At 35.8% G+C, this 19,469-nt stretch overlaps 3 protein-coding genes across 4 annotated transcripts in view; all 3 read right to left on the minus strand.

The window, feature by feature from the left end:
* Positions 1 to 1,726: 1,726 nt before the first annotated feature.
* LOC127741500 (uncharacterized) lies at positions 1,727 to 5,722 on the minus strand. Its single transcript, XM_052254159.1, has 3 exons — positions 5,547 to 5,722; positions 4,757 to 5,369; positions 1,727 to 1,828 (listed from the first exon to the last, which is right to left on the minus strand). The coding sequence occupies exons 1-3, from the start codon at positions 5,720 to 5,722 to the stop codon at positions 1,727 to 1,729; spliced, it is 891 nt and encodes a 296-aa protein (XP_052110119.1).
* A 2,134-nt stretch (positions 5,723 to 7,856) lies between these two features.
* Positions 7,857 to 19,469, minus strand: part of LOC107464407 (disease resistance protein RPV1) — a 65,803-nt gene continuing 54,190 nt past the window's right edge. Inside the window, exons 1-4 of one of the 2 annotated variants that reach the window (XM_016083316.3) lie at positions 12,259 to 12,406; positions 10,145 to 11,219; positions 9,738 to 10,046; positions 7,857 to 9,630 (exon numbers count right to left, since the gene is read on the minus strand). In XM_016083316.3, the coding sequence (XP_015938802.1) occupies positions 8,161 to 9,630; positions 9,738 to 10,046; positions 10,145 to 11,209 (2,844 nt within the window). In that variant the 5' untranslated portion in view covers positions 11,210 to 11,219; positions 12,259 to 12,406 and the 3' untranslated portion in view covers positions 7,857 to 8,160. Of the gene's footprint in view, positions 9,631 to 9,737; positions 10,047 to 10,144; positions 11,220 to 12,258; positions 12,407 to 19,469 lie in introns of those variants that run through there. The other variant, XM_052254636.1, reaches the window with a different exon arrangement.
* The window catches only part of LOC107464298 (disease resistance protein RPV1-like), a 13,623-nt gene continuing 11,765 nt past the window's right edge, over positions 17,612 to 19,469 (minus strand). Inside the window, exons 5-6 of the mRNA XM_052253909.1 lie at positions 17,732 to 17,804; positions 17,612 to 17,641 (exon numbers count right to left, since the gene is read on the minus strand). Coding sequence (XP_052109869.1) covers positions 17,612 to 17,641; positions 17,732 to 17,804 — 103 coding nt within the window. The remainder of the gene's footprint in view (positions 17,642 to 17,731; positions 17,805 to 19,469) is intronic.

Here is a 19,469-nt window from a genome sequence, read left to right on the forward strand (position 1 = left end):
CAAAAAAAAAAAAAAAAAATCTTGCTTAGAGGTTATGGTGAGGTAACACCTACTCGCAGTTAGCGATGTAAGGTTTTCTAATTTAAAGATCCCTTTAAGATTTTATGTCTGCACAATAGTAAAAATGATTTTGTTTGTCTTTTTATTAGTTTAATTTTTTGTAAAAAATAATTTTATAATATAATATCAGAATTTTTATAAAAAAATAGAAGTTAATTCTTGTTATTTTTTAAAAATATAAAAAATAATATAAGACAACTTTTTTATTTAAAAATTAAATAGATAAAAGGAATGAACTATGACTCAATCATTTTTTCTGTCCTTTATTATCTTTTGTTTCAAAATCAAACTACAACTATTTTATATTATTTATATATTTTTTTATTAGTTTAAATTTTTAAGAAAAATACTTTTGTTACAGGAAAACTAATAAAAAAAATAGAAAGATGTATGGAATTTTTTATTTTAATAAATAAAATGAATGTAATATTTATCAAAATAAATAAATTTAAAAGTAATTACCGATTTAAATTCTCTTGTCGTATCTCGTTTACAGTGTAAACGAGATGCTGCCTGTCCGCGCCTATATATACAAGTCGTTTATAGCTTAGTTCCGGGCTCCAGTTTGATTTTGTCAACCTCTTTCTTCCCTCTTTTAATCCTTTCTGACCATACCTTCGACTGAATCAGGGATGGTGCGCCAGGTGGGGAATGATGGAGACATTAACAGGCTGAACGAGACGACACATTACGCCGGGGCGGCCGACTTTAAGGTTAATTTTGTTATGTTTGTTTAATTTAAGGATGTGGCCATTGTTAGGGTAGTCATGAAGAACTGGAACGTAGTTATATGAATTAGGAGTTAGGTCTGTAGGAGGAATTTAGAATTATATTCGCTTGTGCTAGGTTGGTATGACATAATTATTAGTTTGGAACTCCGTTATTCTTGTGCTATATTATTAGTATTTATAACGCTATAGTTAGGATTTGCTTATTATGAAATGTGTAATGTAGAGACACATGTAGGCTAGAAAGTTGAAATATTTTATTCTTAAGGCTAAATTATTTTTTTTTCATTCTTCAGATGCCTCGCCTCCTACTGCCCCAGCGAGTGAACCATACTTTACCTCCATCCGACGTCATCGTCCCATATCTGGTTGAGGCTGGATTCGGTGACATGGTGCCCCTCGGGGATTTTACTTTTGACAACTCCCTGATATTGGCACTCGTGGAGCGATGGCGTCTAGAGACGCATACGTTTCATCTGCGGTGGGGTGAGGTCATTATCACCCTGCAGGACGTGGCGTATCACCTCGGCCTACGCGCACACGGTAACCTTGTCGGGAGTGCCTCTGTGACTTTGGTAGGTGGTACCAGACGGAGATGTGGGCGTTGGTGGAGCAGCTGCTCGGCGCCAGGCCTCTCGTGGCAGCACATACAGCAGGCGGTGAAGAGGAAGGAGTCTTTCACCCTGAAGCTTGTGTGGTTGCGAGATCGTGTCTGCCAGATGCCCCTGACAGACGATCCCGAGACCCTCCGACAGTACGCCAGGTGTTATATCATGTTACTGATCGAAGGGTATCTGATGACCGACAAGTTCAACAATCTGGTGCACCTTCGTTGGCTACCGTTGCTCCGGGACTTTGAGGAGTGTAGGGCGTTTCCTGGGGTTCGGCTATGCTGGCCTGGACTTATTAGTCACTTTGTTCGGCGGCACAGCGGGGCGTTACGGGTATCGCTGGCTGCACTCTGCTGTTGATGTCTTGGATCTATCAGAGATTTCCTCAGTGGTGTCCACCAGATAGAGAGGTCTACCAGTATTCGCTGCCTACGAGGTGAGAAATATTTATTTATGTATTTGAATTAAATAATTTTGTCAATTCTTTTGGTATGTTACTTCATGAACCGTATATGTTCTCCTGCGATGTATTAAGTTGGTTGGATTACAGCAGCAGAGCAGGGATCAGCATGAGGCCAGGGTCCTGCATTGGAGGGTTTTAATCGACCGACTACGATTCGACGAGGTTAGTCGTAAAATACTTATGTCTTTATTTTTAGATAGACACCATATGCTTTAGTTTGTGTGTTATCTGGATAATTAGATAGATTTCGTAAAATAATTGTGTTTGTATTATGTCGAAAACTTTTTTTCTTCAGTTTGTATGGAGAGTCTACGATGACCCTGCTATGCAGGCTTTGTACCCGCCCTAGTTTCGTGAGGAGGAGGAGTGGGGGACATGGTTGTCAGCAATGCTCTGAAAATCGGACCGGATCGGCCGGTCGAACCGGTTCAACCAGGAACCGGCAAAAAAATGGTCCGGTCCAGTGTATAAAACTGCAAAATTAAAAACCGTTCAAAAATCGTTGAACTGGCCGATTACCGACAGGTCGGACCGGACCGGAACCCGCCGGTTTACTGAAAACGACATCGTTTCCTTCCTTGAAAGGGAAAAATCCACGCGTTATCTTTATCCCCAATTCCCCTTTTCTTCAACTCCTTCCTTAAGGCAAAGAGCAAATTGCCCTAACCTCCCCCAATGAAAGCAAACCCTAGCCTCCACCAATAGTTGTCCCCGTCTGTCGGAGTGAGAGACTGCTGCCGCCGTCTGTCGCACTCAAGAACTTCCGTCTTCGTGCTCTCGGGCCTCTCGCCGGATCCTCTACGTCGAGTGCTCGCATCTCGCCGTTCTCCTCTGTGCTCGGTTGCTCGCGCCTCCCTTCGCCAGCGAGTGCTCGAGCTGTGCGTGTTGGTTGCTGCTCGTCGTCCGTGGTTGTCTCTGCTCGATTCTGCCTCCCAGTCTCACTCGAGTCTCGTCTCAGTCACTGGCATCTCATGGTTTGTTTGTCTCGTCACCGGCGGCAGAAGCAACTCATGGGGGTGTCTCTTGCTTCGTCGCCTTCCGTGGGGTGATCGCCGACTCGCCGTCGACCGTTGGTGAGTCCCTGCACCATCGCTTCCCTGTTCTCTCTTTTTCAGATTTTTCTTCTCCCTGTATTTTTGCATGTTGCTGAATTGCTAATCAAATTTGCCTTGTTGCTGTAAATTGGGACTTTACTTGGATTTGTTAAATTTGTTGCTGTAACTTAAATTTGTTGCTTCTCAATCACAGAATCAGAACAGAATACTCAGTCAGTGCTTGGTTGATTGGGTTGAAAACTGTTGAATCTTTTCACTGTTCCTTCAGTACTTTTTGTTGTTGTTAATCATTGTGATGAGCTTTATTAAAATTGGGTTGAAAACTATTGAATTTTTTTTCATTTTTCATTGTTCTTAACTTCTGTTCTTATTAAAAAATTTGCAATTGGTGATCTTTTGATTTATTATATGCTTCATGTTTTTAATTTCACTCTACTTCTAGGCTTTGAAATCAGTTTATGATAACTGTGATGCAATTATTTAGTTGGATAACTGATGTAATTATTGAGTTCAAGAGATTGAGTTTTTGATTTGCAAGGTGATTTTTGGTTGATTTTTTATTTAATTTGGTAATAGTGTTTATGATTGGGGTTATCTGATTTTCATTCTTTTTGAATTTGGTAACAGTGTGATTACTTGTTGCTGTTTGTAATGTTTGTTGCTGAATGATGATTGTTCTTTCTTGCCTCTGTTTAGTAATGTTTATTGAAATTTTGTACTTTTTCAATGCATATTTGTATATGTGTTATTAGTCAAAGTCATGTCAAGGCCATGCAAATTTATTCAATGTAGTTAAGCATTGCTTGCCTAGTCCAGTATGTATGCTCTCTGCTTCCCTAGAGTAAACATTTTGCGAATTCATGAATATTATAATGTTTCTTAGAGACAAATTCACAGGGGGAGCATTGTATAATCTCATGTTAACAACAGAGACAAAAACTTACCTCACTATACTATATAATCATGCATCTAAGCTCATATCTATTTCCAGTTAGTTTGTAGTTTTGTACTATACGTGATTTGTACATATCATTGTAAAAGAAAAAATAACAATGGTTACAATTGTTTGTTGAAAATGTGCAAACTTTAGTCATGAAAGTTGTTTGTATGATGTGAGATCTCAATGAATAAGTACCTTTGCATTGTATTCAATGATTATGTTGTCTGAATGACAGTGTTGTCATGAGACAAAAAATGGGTTGAGTTATATTTCAGGATGTTTATTTATAATTTATTTATTATTTTATTTTAAAATGATTTTTCCGGTTGAACCACGGTTAGACCGGTTGGACCAATAAACCAGTGAACCAGTAGCTAGAGCAGTTCGATGACCGGTCCGGTTCTCAGAACCTTGGTTGTCAGCCCCTATTGTGCTTCAATATTGTCCAGTTTCACCACGTTGATCAAGTGAAACGGCAGTTCAATGGAGAGCAGCAGGTACCAGACACTCTGGTAAATCTTAATAGGTGAGATTGATGTTATATTTCGACTTACCATTTTCACTGACAAGTACTTGACTACCACTGGTCGTGATGAGGATGTATGGTGGCTGCTGAAGCTGAAGGAGTGGTATGATAGATGGCACCAGAGGTTTCATCCCGGTCGTCGGATCTCTGTGTACCACACCTTCGATACCAGGCCGACCTTAGAGTACTATGACTAGTGGTGTGGGGCTTGCCGTGTTAGGCATCTGTCAGGGCAGGAGGTACTGGAGGACCCGAGACTGGCGGAGTTGCCCCCTGACGTACAACCCACTGCCAGCCAGCCCAGGGACGATCTTGCCCTTCCTCGGGGCGTGCCTGATCGACGTCGATGTGCCTGAGATCTGTCGGATATAACCAGCAAGTCGTCTTGTGGGGTGATGTGGCGCCTCAGATTAGCAAGGAAGAACGACCATGACTCTGTGCTCTCGGACTCGACTATGGCAAAAGCAATTGGCAGTATGTTGATGTTTCCGTCTTGCTCCACCGCAATAAGCAACAATCCACTGTACCTGCCATATAGATGCGTGCCGTCTACGGATACAAACGGCTTGCAATGATTGAAGGCCTTGACACATGACGGAAAAGCCCAAAATACTTTGTCGAACATGCAGCGATCGCGTACCATGAGGTGTCCATCGTAGTATGGTTTGACGCGTAGGTTACAAATGGTGCTGGGAAAATAGCTCAGCAGTGCCTGAAGCAGCTTCGGCACCTTGTTGTACGACTCTTCCCAATCCCCGTAGATCCGTGCAATTGCCTTCTGCTTTACCATCCACACCTTTATGTATGAGGGTTTGAAGTGATAGCTTGCTTGGACCATACCTTGCAAGACCGGGATACTGACAGAGGGGTTAGACTGTATCAAGGGCAATATGACCCTGCAGATGAGACTGCTATCTAACTGACGATGGTCTTGAGACATGGTGGATGCTAGACAATTGTGCGGTCCACCAAACCTCCGAACCTCCCTAATCACAACAAAACATTTATGCTTACACTATATCTCTAACCTACATAACATATCATACAAAAGTACTCAAATTTACAATTAAATTTGAACTTACCAGTATCCGAGATTCTGACGAAGGGCCACACGGAGGCTCCATTAACAACCATTGCCGGCTTGACAGCACTGCACATAGTACTTTAACCGGTCGGACTTGATCACCCGGTACTCAACACTCCTGCGAATACTGTAGTTTTTCACACCTTGAAGCACCGCCTCTCGACACCTGAACCTGTGGCCGATCCGAAACTCTACACTGCCGTCTAGGTTGTAATTCGCTTCACAGGTGTTAGAAACCGGGTTCCTCTCATGCATGGCGTCCAAATCTAGACTGTGATAGTGACTTGGCACTGCCTATAGCACCGGAATCGGGTGAGGTGGAGGTAGCACATGGTGCGCCACAGCCCCGACAAGTGTCTCCAGCACAAACTCATCCTCATTGCCACCATCGGATGACTTACTGTCCACACTGTCCGCCACGTAATCTTCGTCCGACTCCTCTTCACCCTCCTATGCCTCATGCTCTAGAATGGCGACATGAATGGGCGGCGGTGCGAGAGATCAGTCGTCCTGCACATAGGTTTCGTGTATAGAACCACCACTACCACCGTGACCCACCTCGGCAGACAGTCCATTACCTGTTCTACCATGATCCTCCCATAGATGTCGAACATCAGTCGCACATGCTCGTCCCCTTGAAGTCGGAATAGTCGAAACCAGAAGACTCCGTTTTCCATAGGTGCCAGCAACCTATACCCCACCCTTCCTATCTCCCTTGCTTCTGTACCACCGACCTTGCTCAATATCAAACTCTTCAAATCCGACAACGTCTCCACACGCTGAGTGCGAAATAATATCGGATCCTGACACTCAAACGTCACCTCGTTGTCACCATTTCTCATACGACAATTGGGATAGACAAGCACAACTATGAATGGATTGTTACTGTCCATTTAGCTTTGTTTTTGTGAGAAAAACGAGACAGAGAAATGATATGAAATGTGTGTAGAAAATATCAAGGGTTACACATCCTTTTATAGATGCTGAATATTTGTCTTTTTTTAATCTCGTTTACAGTGTAAACGAGATATACACGTGTTGCGTTAACGTGTCATATCTCGTTTGCACTGTAAACGAGATATGACAAGAAAATTTAAATCGATAAATCTTCATAAAATTATTTTTTTTTGGTAAATATAATATTTATTTTATTTATTAAAATAAAAAATCCAAGATGTATGTATGTGGCCGATAAATGTCGTACAAAACTGTGATAAAATTTTAGCTTCTGAATGTTTATGTTTGTAGATTGGTTCTGATTAGTTTAAGAGTACCTTTTTCATTTTGATTTTAATGTCTTCTGTTTTTAAAAATTAGTGAAAAAAGAAAAAAATAGTAAAAAAAATATTTTTCACTTCTTTCATTTTTACTTTTTTATAAAATTTTGAACATGAAAAATATTGAAAATAGAAATGGAAAATAAAAAAACACATCTAAATATGCCCTTATTTTACATAATCTAGTAAACATATTCCACACTCTCACCTAGGGTTTCATCTAAATACTCTCTCTCTCTCTCACACACACACATTTTTGAGAATCACGCTTTTTAATTTGTTACTGAATACATCTTTTTTTAAACATGACTAGTCCGAAAGAAAGGGAAAAGTCAATGAGTCATTCTCCTTTATTTTCCTTCAATTCACACTATTGGATTATGTCATCAACTTTTGAAAAGGACCTCCAACGAAAGATTAATGATTAATTAATTATATAAGGTGGCTGCAACGATAGACAGTGGAGAAGGTGCAGGTATCCTTCCTACATGGAAAGAGTTATAAACTTTTTTTTTTTTGTTGGTCATGGAAAGAGTTATAAACTTATACATGTCAAGTGGTAGAAATTAAATTATTGCTAATTCATCAGCTCAATTATTCTACGTTAAATATTTGCTATTTTGTCCTTTTCAAGATTAAATTTTGAATTTGTACTAAATTTCTTAATTGTAAAGTCAAATAAATTATAAGAAATGAAATTCAGAGTGAAAAATCATCAAAATCTCTTTTGGCTTTCATTAGTTTTTAACAGAATAAAATATCAAATTCATCAAACCTTTTATATATTAGATAAATTACGAAATAAAACATAAGACAAAGTAATATTTTACCTTGTAAATTTTCAGATAATTTATCCCTCGAACATATTATTTAAAAAAAAAAGAATAATTTGTCATTTGTTAAAACATATTAGAGACTAATTTATTTTTTTATAATTTATTTGAAACTAATTCATCTAATAATATTTCAAAAGTCAGAAATCGGTTTCTTATTTTTTTTTTATTAGATACTAATAATTCGTATGAACAAATATCATTAGTTATAACCTAATTTGGAGTTTTACTCTAAGAAAAATAAACCATATTTAAATTATATAGTACTTATTTGTGAGATAATATTTCATTTCTGAAAAGAAATTACAACCGGTCAAATTAAACAAGCAAACAGAAAGGTGAGAATACAATCAAATTTCTTACCAAAAAATTTAGGTACACAACCTTAGAACAAGTCTTTTCCAGCAGCAACAATTGCAATTTATTGATATTATTCCAAATACTTGATTGAAATATACATCAATCAGCAAGCACAGCATACAAATACAATGAAAAATCACAATCAAATAAGCTTTGGATGATTACCTTGTGCTTTTCACTTCTAGTATTCATCTTCCATGATTCTCTTGGATCTCTGCTCTCTTCATGATCCTGCCTCCATATTTGAATATATCCATCGGACGCCACACTCTTTTATCATTGCTTCCTCTTTGTTTGGTAGCCGAGCAACGAACTTAACTGTCACCTTTGCATTAAAATGGGAATTCTTTTCAGTAATAGATTCTCTTCCTTTAACTGCTTCCATTATCTGCTTTGAACATTCTTCATCATACCATAACAACACATGATCCTGCATAACATTCAGCTGGTATCCAAAGGTCATATCGCAGTCCCATTCGACAATGGCGGAACTTGCTACATGGATACTTTCTCCCCAGCTTGTTTCCAAGTAACATTCGCACTCAAAGTTAATAACAAGTTCATCAGTGCTGCATGATTGTGCTCCAGAAAGAACCAAGAAGAAAATGAACCCACACAAATTGGAGCTTGGAGGCACTTTAGTACTAAATGAAGATTGAGCAGAGTAGTCATGGAAAAACTCTTGAAGTATGCTACCTCTTATAGGAAAGAAATAACAGATCTTCCCAAAATTAATCACAGTATGATCTTCATTGTCTCGTTGTTCTTCCGAGACTTCTGATTCGGTTGTTAGTATTGTTTCCATCCAACATTTTGTCCTAGCAATAGCATCTTTCAGAATGGCATTGCATGAATTTTCATCAAAATTCATGCAGTCCAGGAATATGAAAGTACCTGCATGTTGTTTGGGTGTTTCACTTTCCAAACTCAATATTGTCTTCAAAGATTTACAATCCCATACCTTAAGACATTCAACAGAAGGTGGAAACACTGGTATAAATTGCAGCATTTCACAGTGACAAACTTTAAGAACTTTGAGTTGTGGAAGAAACTTAATGCTTTCAGGTAAGCCTATGACATTGGTTTTATGAAAGCTTAGTTTCACTAATGATGATAGCAAAGAGATGTTGTCAGGGAGTTCGGTTAAGCTATGGCAATTATCAAATTTGAGAAGCTTTACATGTTTGAAAACAGGGCTGGGTAGTACTGAATGCAGAGTGGTGACCACGTCTTGCTCGTGTTCACTGATGTCAGAAAGCATGATTTGATTAGCAAAATTTGCAGGAAGTTTTGCAAGATTCTTGCTAATTGGAAAAGAGAAGTTTACAAGGTGTTTAAGATGCAGAATTGATGGTGGAAGTTCTTTCAAAGGAGTTGATCTCAAATGCAAATGAATTTTGGAATCTTGATGCAGAATTGGGACTGAGAACTCTTGGAGATTAGGGCAGTTATAGGCAACCACTGTATGAAGAGAAGGTGAACAATGGCTACTGCATAGGCTCTTGAGTTCTTTGCATCCATACACAGCTAAAAATTCAAGCTTCTCAAGAGAGAAAATAGAAGGGTGAACATGAGTCAAGCTTTCACAGAAATTGAACCATACTTCTTTTAAATTTGGGGTGGCTGAGAAATTTGGACACTCTATCAAGCGCTTGGAGCCTCGAAGGTCGATTATCTCTAAACTTGGTAAATTCTGTAACAATATATATACATACATACATTTAAGGTTTAGGATTTAACACTTAAAATTCTATCAAAGACAAACAAATATATACATACATGGTGTTATATCATGCATACCTGTACTCCGTCCCAAAGTTTCTCGACATTGCTGTATGGCATGGAAATCTCAACCAAGTTTTTAGGCCAACCAATGGATGGTAAAGATTTCAATGGATATCCATCCCACTGAATATATCTCAAGCTATTAGGTAATTGAAGATTTGTTGGAAGATACAAATTATTGTTTGTTCTCCTTTCCCCATGACCAATGCTATCAGCAAAGGCAAGTAACCTTAGATTTGGCATCTTTCTAAATGCATTGGAGCTTATATATAGATCTGTGGTTTGAGTCATGTCCAAGAATATGCTTTCAATTGCATCAGTCCCCTGACAAATAAATACAACAATCAATGTTAATGTAATATTCAATAAGCTATATTTCATATATGTTTTTGGAAACAACACAAAGAATCATTTTCTCTTACTTTATCATTCTTCAGTATGTCACAAACTTCATCAGGGTTCCACAATCTACTTTGTCCCCCAGGAATTTTAGCAGACTCTTCACAGACAATTTCTTGACCCATCTCTTGTATCAAGTCATGCATTTGTATTCTCTTCATTTTGGTTATTGTTATCAGAGCCTTGTCTAAAAGGTTTCTTATCCCTATATTTGCATGGAAACCACAGGAATTCAATATCATTATTACTTTTTCTCTTTCTTCCCCTTTGAAAAAACATGCAATGTCAAGAAATATATTCTTTTCTGCATCATCCAATTCATCAAAGCTCAATCTCAACACCTTATGAACATTTGCATCAGGAGTTCCTTTCAATTTTGCTAGTGCACTGTCCCACTCATTTTCACTTTTGGAACGAAGAAACGATCCCAAAACCTTTAGAGCTAAAGGGTTGCCTTTGGCATAAGCAACTGCTCTCTTCGATAGCTCCCGGAATCCATTCTCAGGTGGATGGATTTGGTTAAAGGCATTCAAGCTAAAGAGTTTAAGGGAGTTATGATAGTTCATTTCCTTGACTTCAAGAATTTGGTCAAGTGCTCTACTTGTAAGGACATGCTTATCTCGAGTTGTCACAATAACTCTGCTACCAACTCCTAGATAATCATGTCCTACTCCGAGCAAAAGATCAAGAAGATCAGAGCTACTCACATCATCTAGAACAATAAGAGCTTTCTTGTGCCTCAATCTATTCATAATATTAGAGGATATGATTGTGGGAGTATCAATATGAATATCTTCTTGTAGTAACTCACAAAGAAGCTTATTCAATATGTATTTGAATCCATGCTTTGATGATTCTTCTCTTACATTTGCCAAGAAACAATTGACTTCATATTTGGGAGAGAACTCTTCAAATATAGCAGCAGCAATGGTTGTCTTACCTATACCGCCCATGCCCCAGACTCCAATTACTTGAACTTCTCTTGGTTGGGTTCTCAATAAAGATTCAATATGTGCATAGTTTTGGTCCTTCACAAAAGAGTTTTCGGTTTCATTTGTATTATCGAGATTCAATTTCTGCAGATCCATTTGGAGTGTGCTTTCATATTTTCAAGTAAACAAAGAAGTCAAATGAGGTTTGAGTCAGTCCTTCCGTGTGTAACAATGTAAGTAAACAGAAAATATGATTACAAACAAAATAGAAAACATAAATAGGAAAATCAGATGGAAATAAAATCAAATAAAAGAAAAAGACGTAAATCTAGATCGTATAATTTTACATATAGATGGTAAATATTTAAAGTTATTAAGAAGTCACATGATCACTCAAAAAAAAAATGCGGCTCTATATTATAATCTCAACTATTAACGAAAGATCTAACTAATCAAATTCACTCTTCACATTCATACATAGAGAATCAGTTGCCCTCAATTAACATATACTTTCCATATATAAAAAGATGTATCTAGTCAGAAGAGTAGTTTTACACTTTTACTTTTATGTAAGAGCAAGAGCAAATGGTGGTTGTGTAACAATATACGGTTGTTAAAAGGGTTACATAATCAATTAAGAAAAAGTCACATGACCTTTTTATTTTTTATTTTGGTCATTCATGTGAAGTGTTAAAATTGCATGAGTTTACTTCTCCCTTTCTTTTATATGATTGATGACTTGTCTCAAATAAAAAGAAAATCAATATGCATACCTGAGAGATTAACTTGTCCAAATTAAAAGGCACACTAGTGTTCTGACATCATGATCAATTCAAGTACCTCACGGAACCCAGAATACCTCATTTTGATTAAAATTCTGACTTCATTACATATCATCTCAATAATAACCACCTTAAATTGAAAAATAACAGATTCTGTTTTCTATTCTACATAGATCGAACTAGTCAATTATAACAGAATAAGAATGATATCCAAACTCATTCAACTTGAATATCAAATTAATAATCACTCATGCATTAAATAAGTAATTTTAGGTAATTTACTAATTTCAATCTCAAATACCACACAGTTTCAGGGAAAACTTCAGCAATTCAGATATATAGTCCATAAACAAACTTCATAGAAGCAGGAAGAAGGAACAAACAGTAAAATAGTGAAGTAGATGTAAGAGTTGAACAACCTACCTTGGATTTTGCTTCACACTGTTCTCACTTTTTCTGCGGTTCTTAGTGTCTGTGAATGGAAGAAGGCTAAGCTTTATATAATCTCTTTTTGGCTAATATTTTATTTACATGATACATCAAGCAAGCTTTTTTTTTTCTTTTTTCTAATATTAAGAGGCATATGTTTCTATACTTTGGGCTAAGAATTTAACAAAAGAAAAAACAAAGCCGAATGACACTAGCAATGCTAGGCAACCATAATGATGTATGTAATGACGTTAGACATGATTTTTTTCTTTTTTCACAAAAATATATATATCAAAAAATTATGCACTTTAGAAGTATTTGTATCACCTCTGCTACCCCTGGTACAATGTCATCATAAATCACCATGGATCACCTTTTGATATAACTATTTCTGCCTGATTGAGGTGTCTTCTTTTACTTTGTTACTTTATAAATTTTTCTTATTTTATAAATTTCTTTCCGTATTATTTATATTTTAAGCAACTATTTTTTCATTATTTAACATTTACAAATTTCATGTGTAATAGAAAATTATTAAATTAAAAATGTTTAAAAACAAAATTGAAAGCTAATTTGAGATTTACACTAAAAGATGTTCCACTCACAATTCTACTTAATTGGAATGCAAAATTAAACTTAAAAAAAACGAAAAACAAAAAGCGCAACAGATTAATTAGGTACGCTTAATTGGATTAAGACCGTAAGAAAGCACCAAATTAGCTGCGCTGGAGTGAATCAAAAAATGAGCCTTTGAGAAGGAGTAAAAGCTTTTTTTTTTGAATTATGAAAAGAAAATTTTTTAACTTTTTTAAAAAGTTAATTCATAATCTTTTAAAAAAATAAAAATATACGACTTTTTTTTGTTTTTTAATAAATTATTTTATTATTTTTGTAAAAAAATAAACTTCAAAACAAAAAAGATATACTTTTATTTTTGGCTCTGTAAAAAATGTTTTCTATTTTTGTTGGAAATCCTGATCTTCCACCACTATTTTCACACAAGGTTCTATTTGTTAGAAGACCTTTCACCATCATTTTACGCAATGTTCCATCTGCTAGAAGTACGAACACTCCACCACCATTTTCACATTTTTACTGTAATGATTCATATAGTAAAAGTATTGATCCTCCACCATTATTTTTAGACAATGTTTTATCTAAACTACTTACTGCATATATTCCTTCAAGGTATTTTTTTAAAAAGCAAGATCTTAGGTTTACACAAGTTAGAATCATTGGTGCTGGCTTTATACAATTTTATTTCACGGAATGACATAAGGCATGAACAATTTAAGGAATTTCATGAAAATTTTAATTTTATGGGTGAAGGTGAAATAGAAGAACTAATTTCTAATGATATTACGTGGAAAAATGTTAGAAAAATGGAATTAATAAGAGAGTAAATAAATAATCAATTGCCTAATTAATTATAATCTTAGTGATTAGGTGATATTTATGCTTTAAATTTTTTTTCAAAAAAATTTATTTAACGTATTCTTGAATAATTGACCATGAATTTCTTACTCCCCATTTTATGGAGGAGTACCATTAACCCATTTAAAAATATTTACAAATTGAATCCCATTTTTTTTATTTTTGAAAAAATTGATAATTAAAATTTTGCCTCCCTAGTTTTGCTTTTTACATCTTTTTTCTTTCCCTTTAATCATAATTCCAGAAATGAGGAAGATGTCTCTGCTAGGACTTCTTTCCTAGTGATTCGTGTTCTTGTTGCTGCAGCTACCACCGTCGTTGTCGCTGCTGCTTGTACTTAGCACCGCCACCACTCCTTTTACTGCCACCACACCACACTTCCGGTCCCTCTACGTTGTTGTGCTTTGTTTTTTCCCCTGCGAACTACTCAGGTTTCATTTTAATCATAATTTCAGAGATGAAAGAGATGTCTCTGCTAGGACTTCTCCACTAACATTCATGTTCTTGTCACATCTCTACAGTTACCACTGTCATTGTTGCTGCCTGCACTCAGCACCGCCACTACTCCTTCTGCCGCCACACCACACTTCCCAGTCCTTCTGCGTTGTTGTGTGCTTCGTCTTTGCCTCTGCGAACTACTCAGGTTTCATTTTACTTTATTTTGTTTTATTACTTTTTCTATGACAATTTTTGTGTATTTGGAGATAGGGGTGCCCGCGGATCGGATCGGATCGGATATGGCAAAAAATTCGATCTGATCTGCATTAAAATCATCGGATCGAATCGGATCCAATATCCGCAGCTTTTAAGGTTGGATCCGATCCGATCCGATCCGATTCGATCCGCAAAACAATTAAAATATTTTTAAAGGCTTATTTTTATTAAAAAATATCAATAAAATTCATTTTTCTATTCTTTTAAATATGTTTACTCTTAAAATAATATTAAACATACTTTTCTTAAATAATAAATTAAAATAATATAACATATATGATAATTATTAATTGAAATAAAACATAAAAAGAATATTTACTTATTTATTTCTTTAATTTTGCGGATATGCAGATATGCGGATCGGATATGCGGATACCAACACAAAATCCGCAATCCGATCCGATTAGTGTGCGGATCCAATTCGATCCGATCCGAAAGCATTGCGGATCGGATCCATATCCGCAATTTTTGGATCGGATTCGGATAAACACCGCGGATATGCGGATCGGATCCGATCCATGGACACCCCTATGTGCTTGTTTTATTCTTCCTCGTGTTTTGTATGCAAAAATTAATGGGGCACGATACGCCGATATGCGGATCGGATATGCGGATACCAACACAAAATCCGCAATCCGATTCGATTAGTGTGCGGATCCGATCCGAAAGCCTTGCGGATCAGATCCATATCCGCAGTTTTCGGATCGAATTCGGATAAACACCGCGAATATGTGGATCGGATCCGATCCATGGACACCCCTATTTGGAGATTTTTCTGCTGTCTTCGCACCGCAGTGTTTATTTTAAGGGTGGAAAAGAAAATAAAACAATTACTTCACTTCAATGGCAGATTTAAGTGTGGAAAAGAAAATGCATTGACTTAACTGAACATTGCAATTGGCAACAAGCACAATGAATTTTTCTTTGCAAATTTGTGATTATTAATTGGTGTCTGATTGTGTGAAGATTTCGAATCTGACTTGACTTGAAAAATTTATTCTGGAAAAAAACTTGTCCCTTTGATTTAACCAAACCAACACAATTCGAATAGGAAGTGCAATTTTTTCTTTCTTTTGTTTTTGATTGAATCAGAACTTTGCATCATATCATACGTATAATTTATATGCCTTTTTGAGCCCATGTAACAACATTGGTTCCTGTTCGTGCAGAGAAAATGTGATCTTAAGCATCCCCCTGGTGATGAAATATACAGAAGTGATACCATGTCAATGTTTGAGGTATATTTACAGTAATATTTTTTGTTATTATTAATATAAGTTTATCATCTATTCATTTTTCTCTTCCTATGGTAAGTTTTATCCTAGGCCACTATGATTGATATTTTTTATATCCAAACTCAATTCCTTATTTCTTGCAACGTTGTGATTACTTTTAATGACGGGAAGAAGAACAAGGTTTATGGCCAGAATCTGTGTTATTTGGCAAAGTTGTTTCTTGATCAAAAGACCCTCTATTATGATGTAGACCTATTTCTGTTCTATATTTTGTGTGAATGTGATGATCTAGGATGCCACATGGTTGGCTATTTCTCTAAGGTAAATAATACTTGGCTCTAATCATTTCAGGTTGGCATGAGATATTTCAGTATTTATATTTTTTAATTTGCTAGCCCAATTCTTTCATCTCTTCTGAGAAGCCTGTGATGCTTTGTAATTGGTGAAACTTGACATCGGACATTGTTTTAATTTAAATATCTTATTTCTCCTCCATACTTATGCCTTGTGGTTTTGTTGCACTTATTTCTTCGTATTTACTTTACAGAATAATACTGGTGTTGATATTGACTACCTTTTATCATAAAGGAAAAACATTCCGAGAAATCCTATTAAAAATTTCTAATAGCCTTCTGTAAGTGCTCTCTCCCCCTCCTCTATCCTTCTCACACGGATGCGCACACACATTTTTGTAGATTTCATCCATTCTAATTTCAAATATTGAACAACATATGAACTTTCCAAGGGGGACAAAGTTGGCACGCCAGAAAGACCCCTTTCAGATTTTGGACTGTTAAGCTACACAGGATATTGGACCAGAGTTCTCTTGGACATTCTGAAAAAGCATAAGGGTAACATTTCCATCAAGGTAAGCATCTGTATAATAATTTTATTTCATAGAACGCATGTTATCTTGTTACTGAGAAAGTTGCGTTTCTGCAGGAACTAAGTGATATGACTGCCATTAAAGCCGAAGATACATTGACAACTCTTCAGAGCCTAGAATTGATCCAAATACAGGAAAGGACATCATCTTATTTGTGCATATCCTAAGGTTCTTGATTGCCATCTTAAAGTTGCTGGTAGAGGGGGTCTTGAGGTTGATGTTCGCAAATTGATTTGGACCCTTGCAAGGAACAAAATAGAGGCAAGATCTACCTACCATTTATGTAACCTTGATGAACTTGTATATATAGATTTAGGTTTGGTTGGTTAGTTGTTTTAGCACTGCCCCTTTTGTGTATTAACAAATAACAAAGATATGGTCTTGTAAAGATCTTAACTAGCTTAGGAACATACTGATTGTTATAAGCAGAATCATTCTTACCTGTTTTAATTCATGACTCAATTTATTTGTGCTTAATTTCAACAAAAGGAAAAGAGAATACTTGGAAATCGATCTTTAATATTTAAAAAAAATAGAAATTGGTAATGATTAGATTTAATTCTGCCTTTTCTTATGAGCAATGTACTAAGTCACCTCTTTTTGTGCAGTTTGAGGCATGTATTGTATTTTCTTTTTTACGGTATCTTCTAATCCTGCAACTTAAAGATTAATTTATTACAAATTTGTACTCGATTTAAGAGATAGCATATTGAATTAAATTCTGAAATTAATATGACAACATTTTGTCATACAAGAGACCCAAAATTAAAAAGACTTCCCAATCAAACTTGTATTTACAAGCCACCAAAAGAATTAAGATGAGAAAAACTCAAAATCTATGAAAAGTTGAAAACCACTAAAGACAGATATGCTATAAGGCTCTTGCAATGGTTGGTCATCAGAACACAAAATTGGTTTCCTTAGCCTACTGTCTCTTCTATATTCTCATCCATGACAAGCAACACTGTTTAACAAAAAGGGTTAGTCACTTCATGTTCAAGCAAACCATAGTAACCCTAATGACTCCTGATATTCTGGATATAGCGACCAATTTGCTGCACACCGAGATATGACGCATCTACCGCAAGAAATACTCCAAGCTTCCAAGCTGTGAGGAAATGATCAAACATACAAAACATCATGATTGAGAAAAAGAGAGTTGCGACTAACAGAAAGAAACATAGATTTGGCAAATTACCAGCTGCACTGAGAACACTAATCTATAACCCCAACCTTCCTTCGCTGCAGCCGCTCTTTGCTGATCAGTCCAACTGGATATAATCATGAAAACATAAATTTTGCATTTCTAGTAGTAATATAATGAAGCTATATTTAAATGGTGCACATAATGATTATGTTGTTTCAATTTTAACCACCAATTTCTCATCAATAGCTAGTAATTATAATGAATTTAAAATACTAGAAATTATAACCTAGTAATAGTATAAGAATGTTTCCCCTCATATCAAGATAAGAAAAATTGTTAAGAAAAAATTATACATATGATATGATGCAAAGTTCTGATTCAATAAAAAATAAAGGGAAGGGAAAATTGCACTTTCTATTCAAATTGTGTTGGTTTGGTTAAATCAAAGGAATAGGTTTTTTTTTTTCAGAAAAAATTTTCCAAGTCAAGTCAGATCTTAAATCTTCACACAATCAGCACCAATTAATAATCACAAATTTGCAAAGAAAAATTCATTGTGCTTGTTGCCAATTGCAATGCTCAGTTGAGGCAATGCATTTTCTTTTTCACCCTTAATCTGCCATTGAAGTGAAGTAGTTGTTTTATTTTCTTTTCCACCCTTAAAATAAACACTACGGTGCGAAGACAGCAGAAAAATCTTCAAATACACAAAAATTGTCATAGAAAAAGTAATAAAATAAAATAAAGTAAAATGAAAACTGAGTAGTTCGCAGGGGTAGAGACGAAGCACACAACAACGCAGAGGGACTGGAAAGTGTGGTGTGACGGCAGTAGAAGGAGTAGTTGCGGTGCTGAGTGCAGGCAGCAACAATGACAGTGGTAACTATAAAGATGTGACAAGAACATGAATGTTAGTGGAGAAGACCTAGCAGAGACATCTCTTTCATCTCTGAAACTATGATTAAAATGAAACTTGAGTAGTTCGCAGGGGAAAAGATAAAGCATGACAACGCAGAGGGATCGGAAGTGTGGTGTGGTGCGTGGTAGTAGAAGGAGTGGTGGCGTACAAGCAGCGACAGCGACGGTGGTAGCTGCAGCAACAAGAACACGAATCACTAGAAAAAAAGTCCTGGCAGAGACATCTCTCTCATTTCTGGAATTATGATTAAAAGGAAAGGAAAAAGATGTAAAAAGCAAAACTAGGGAGGCAGAATTTTAATTATCAATTTTTTCAAAAATAAAAAGGGGTTCAATTTGTAAATATTTTTAAATAGGTTAATGGTACTCCTCCATAAAATGGGGAGTAAGGAATCTATGGCCTAAAATATATATTTTACATCAAACACAATATAAAAACTTAATTCAATCTCATTCTTTCAATCTCTATTTTCCAATTCCAATCTCCCTTTCAAATACAGTCGAAAGTAACCATTTTAAAAAAATTTTAGTCTGTTTTTTCGGCTTTTTTCTATGGTAATGGTTTTGGGAATCCTTTGTACTGTAACCATAGAAAAAGGTCGAAAAAACAGACTAAAAATTTTCGAGAATGGTTACTTTCGACTGTATTTGGAAGGAAGATTGGAATTGGAAAATAGAGATTGAAAGAATGAGATTGAATTAAATTTTTATACTGTGTTTGGTGTAAAATATATATTTTAGGCCATAGATTCCTTACTCCCCATTTTATGGAGGAGTACCATTTCTCCATTTTATGTATAATATTATATTTAATTTATTTTTAAAAATTGAATGATAGATTTAAAATTTGAAAAATTAAATAAAAATATTT

The sequence above is a fragment of the Arachis duranensis genome, chromosome 9 (assembly GCF_000817695.3).
Source record: "Arachis duranensis cultivar V14167 chromosome 9, aradu.V14167.gnm2.J7QH, whole genome shotgun sequence".
In the NCBI taxonomy this organism is placed as follows: Eukaryota; Viridiplantae; Streptophyta; class Magnoliopsida; order Fabales; family Fabaceae; genus Arachis; species Arachis duranensis.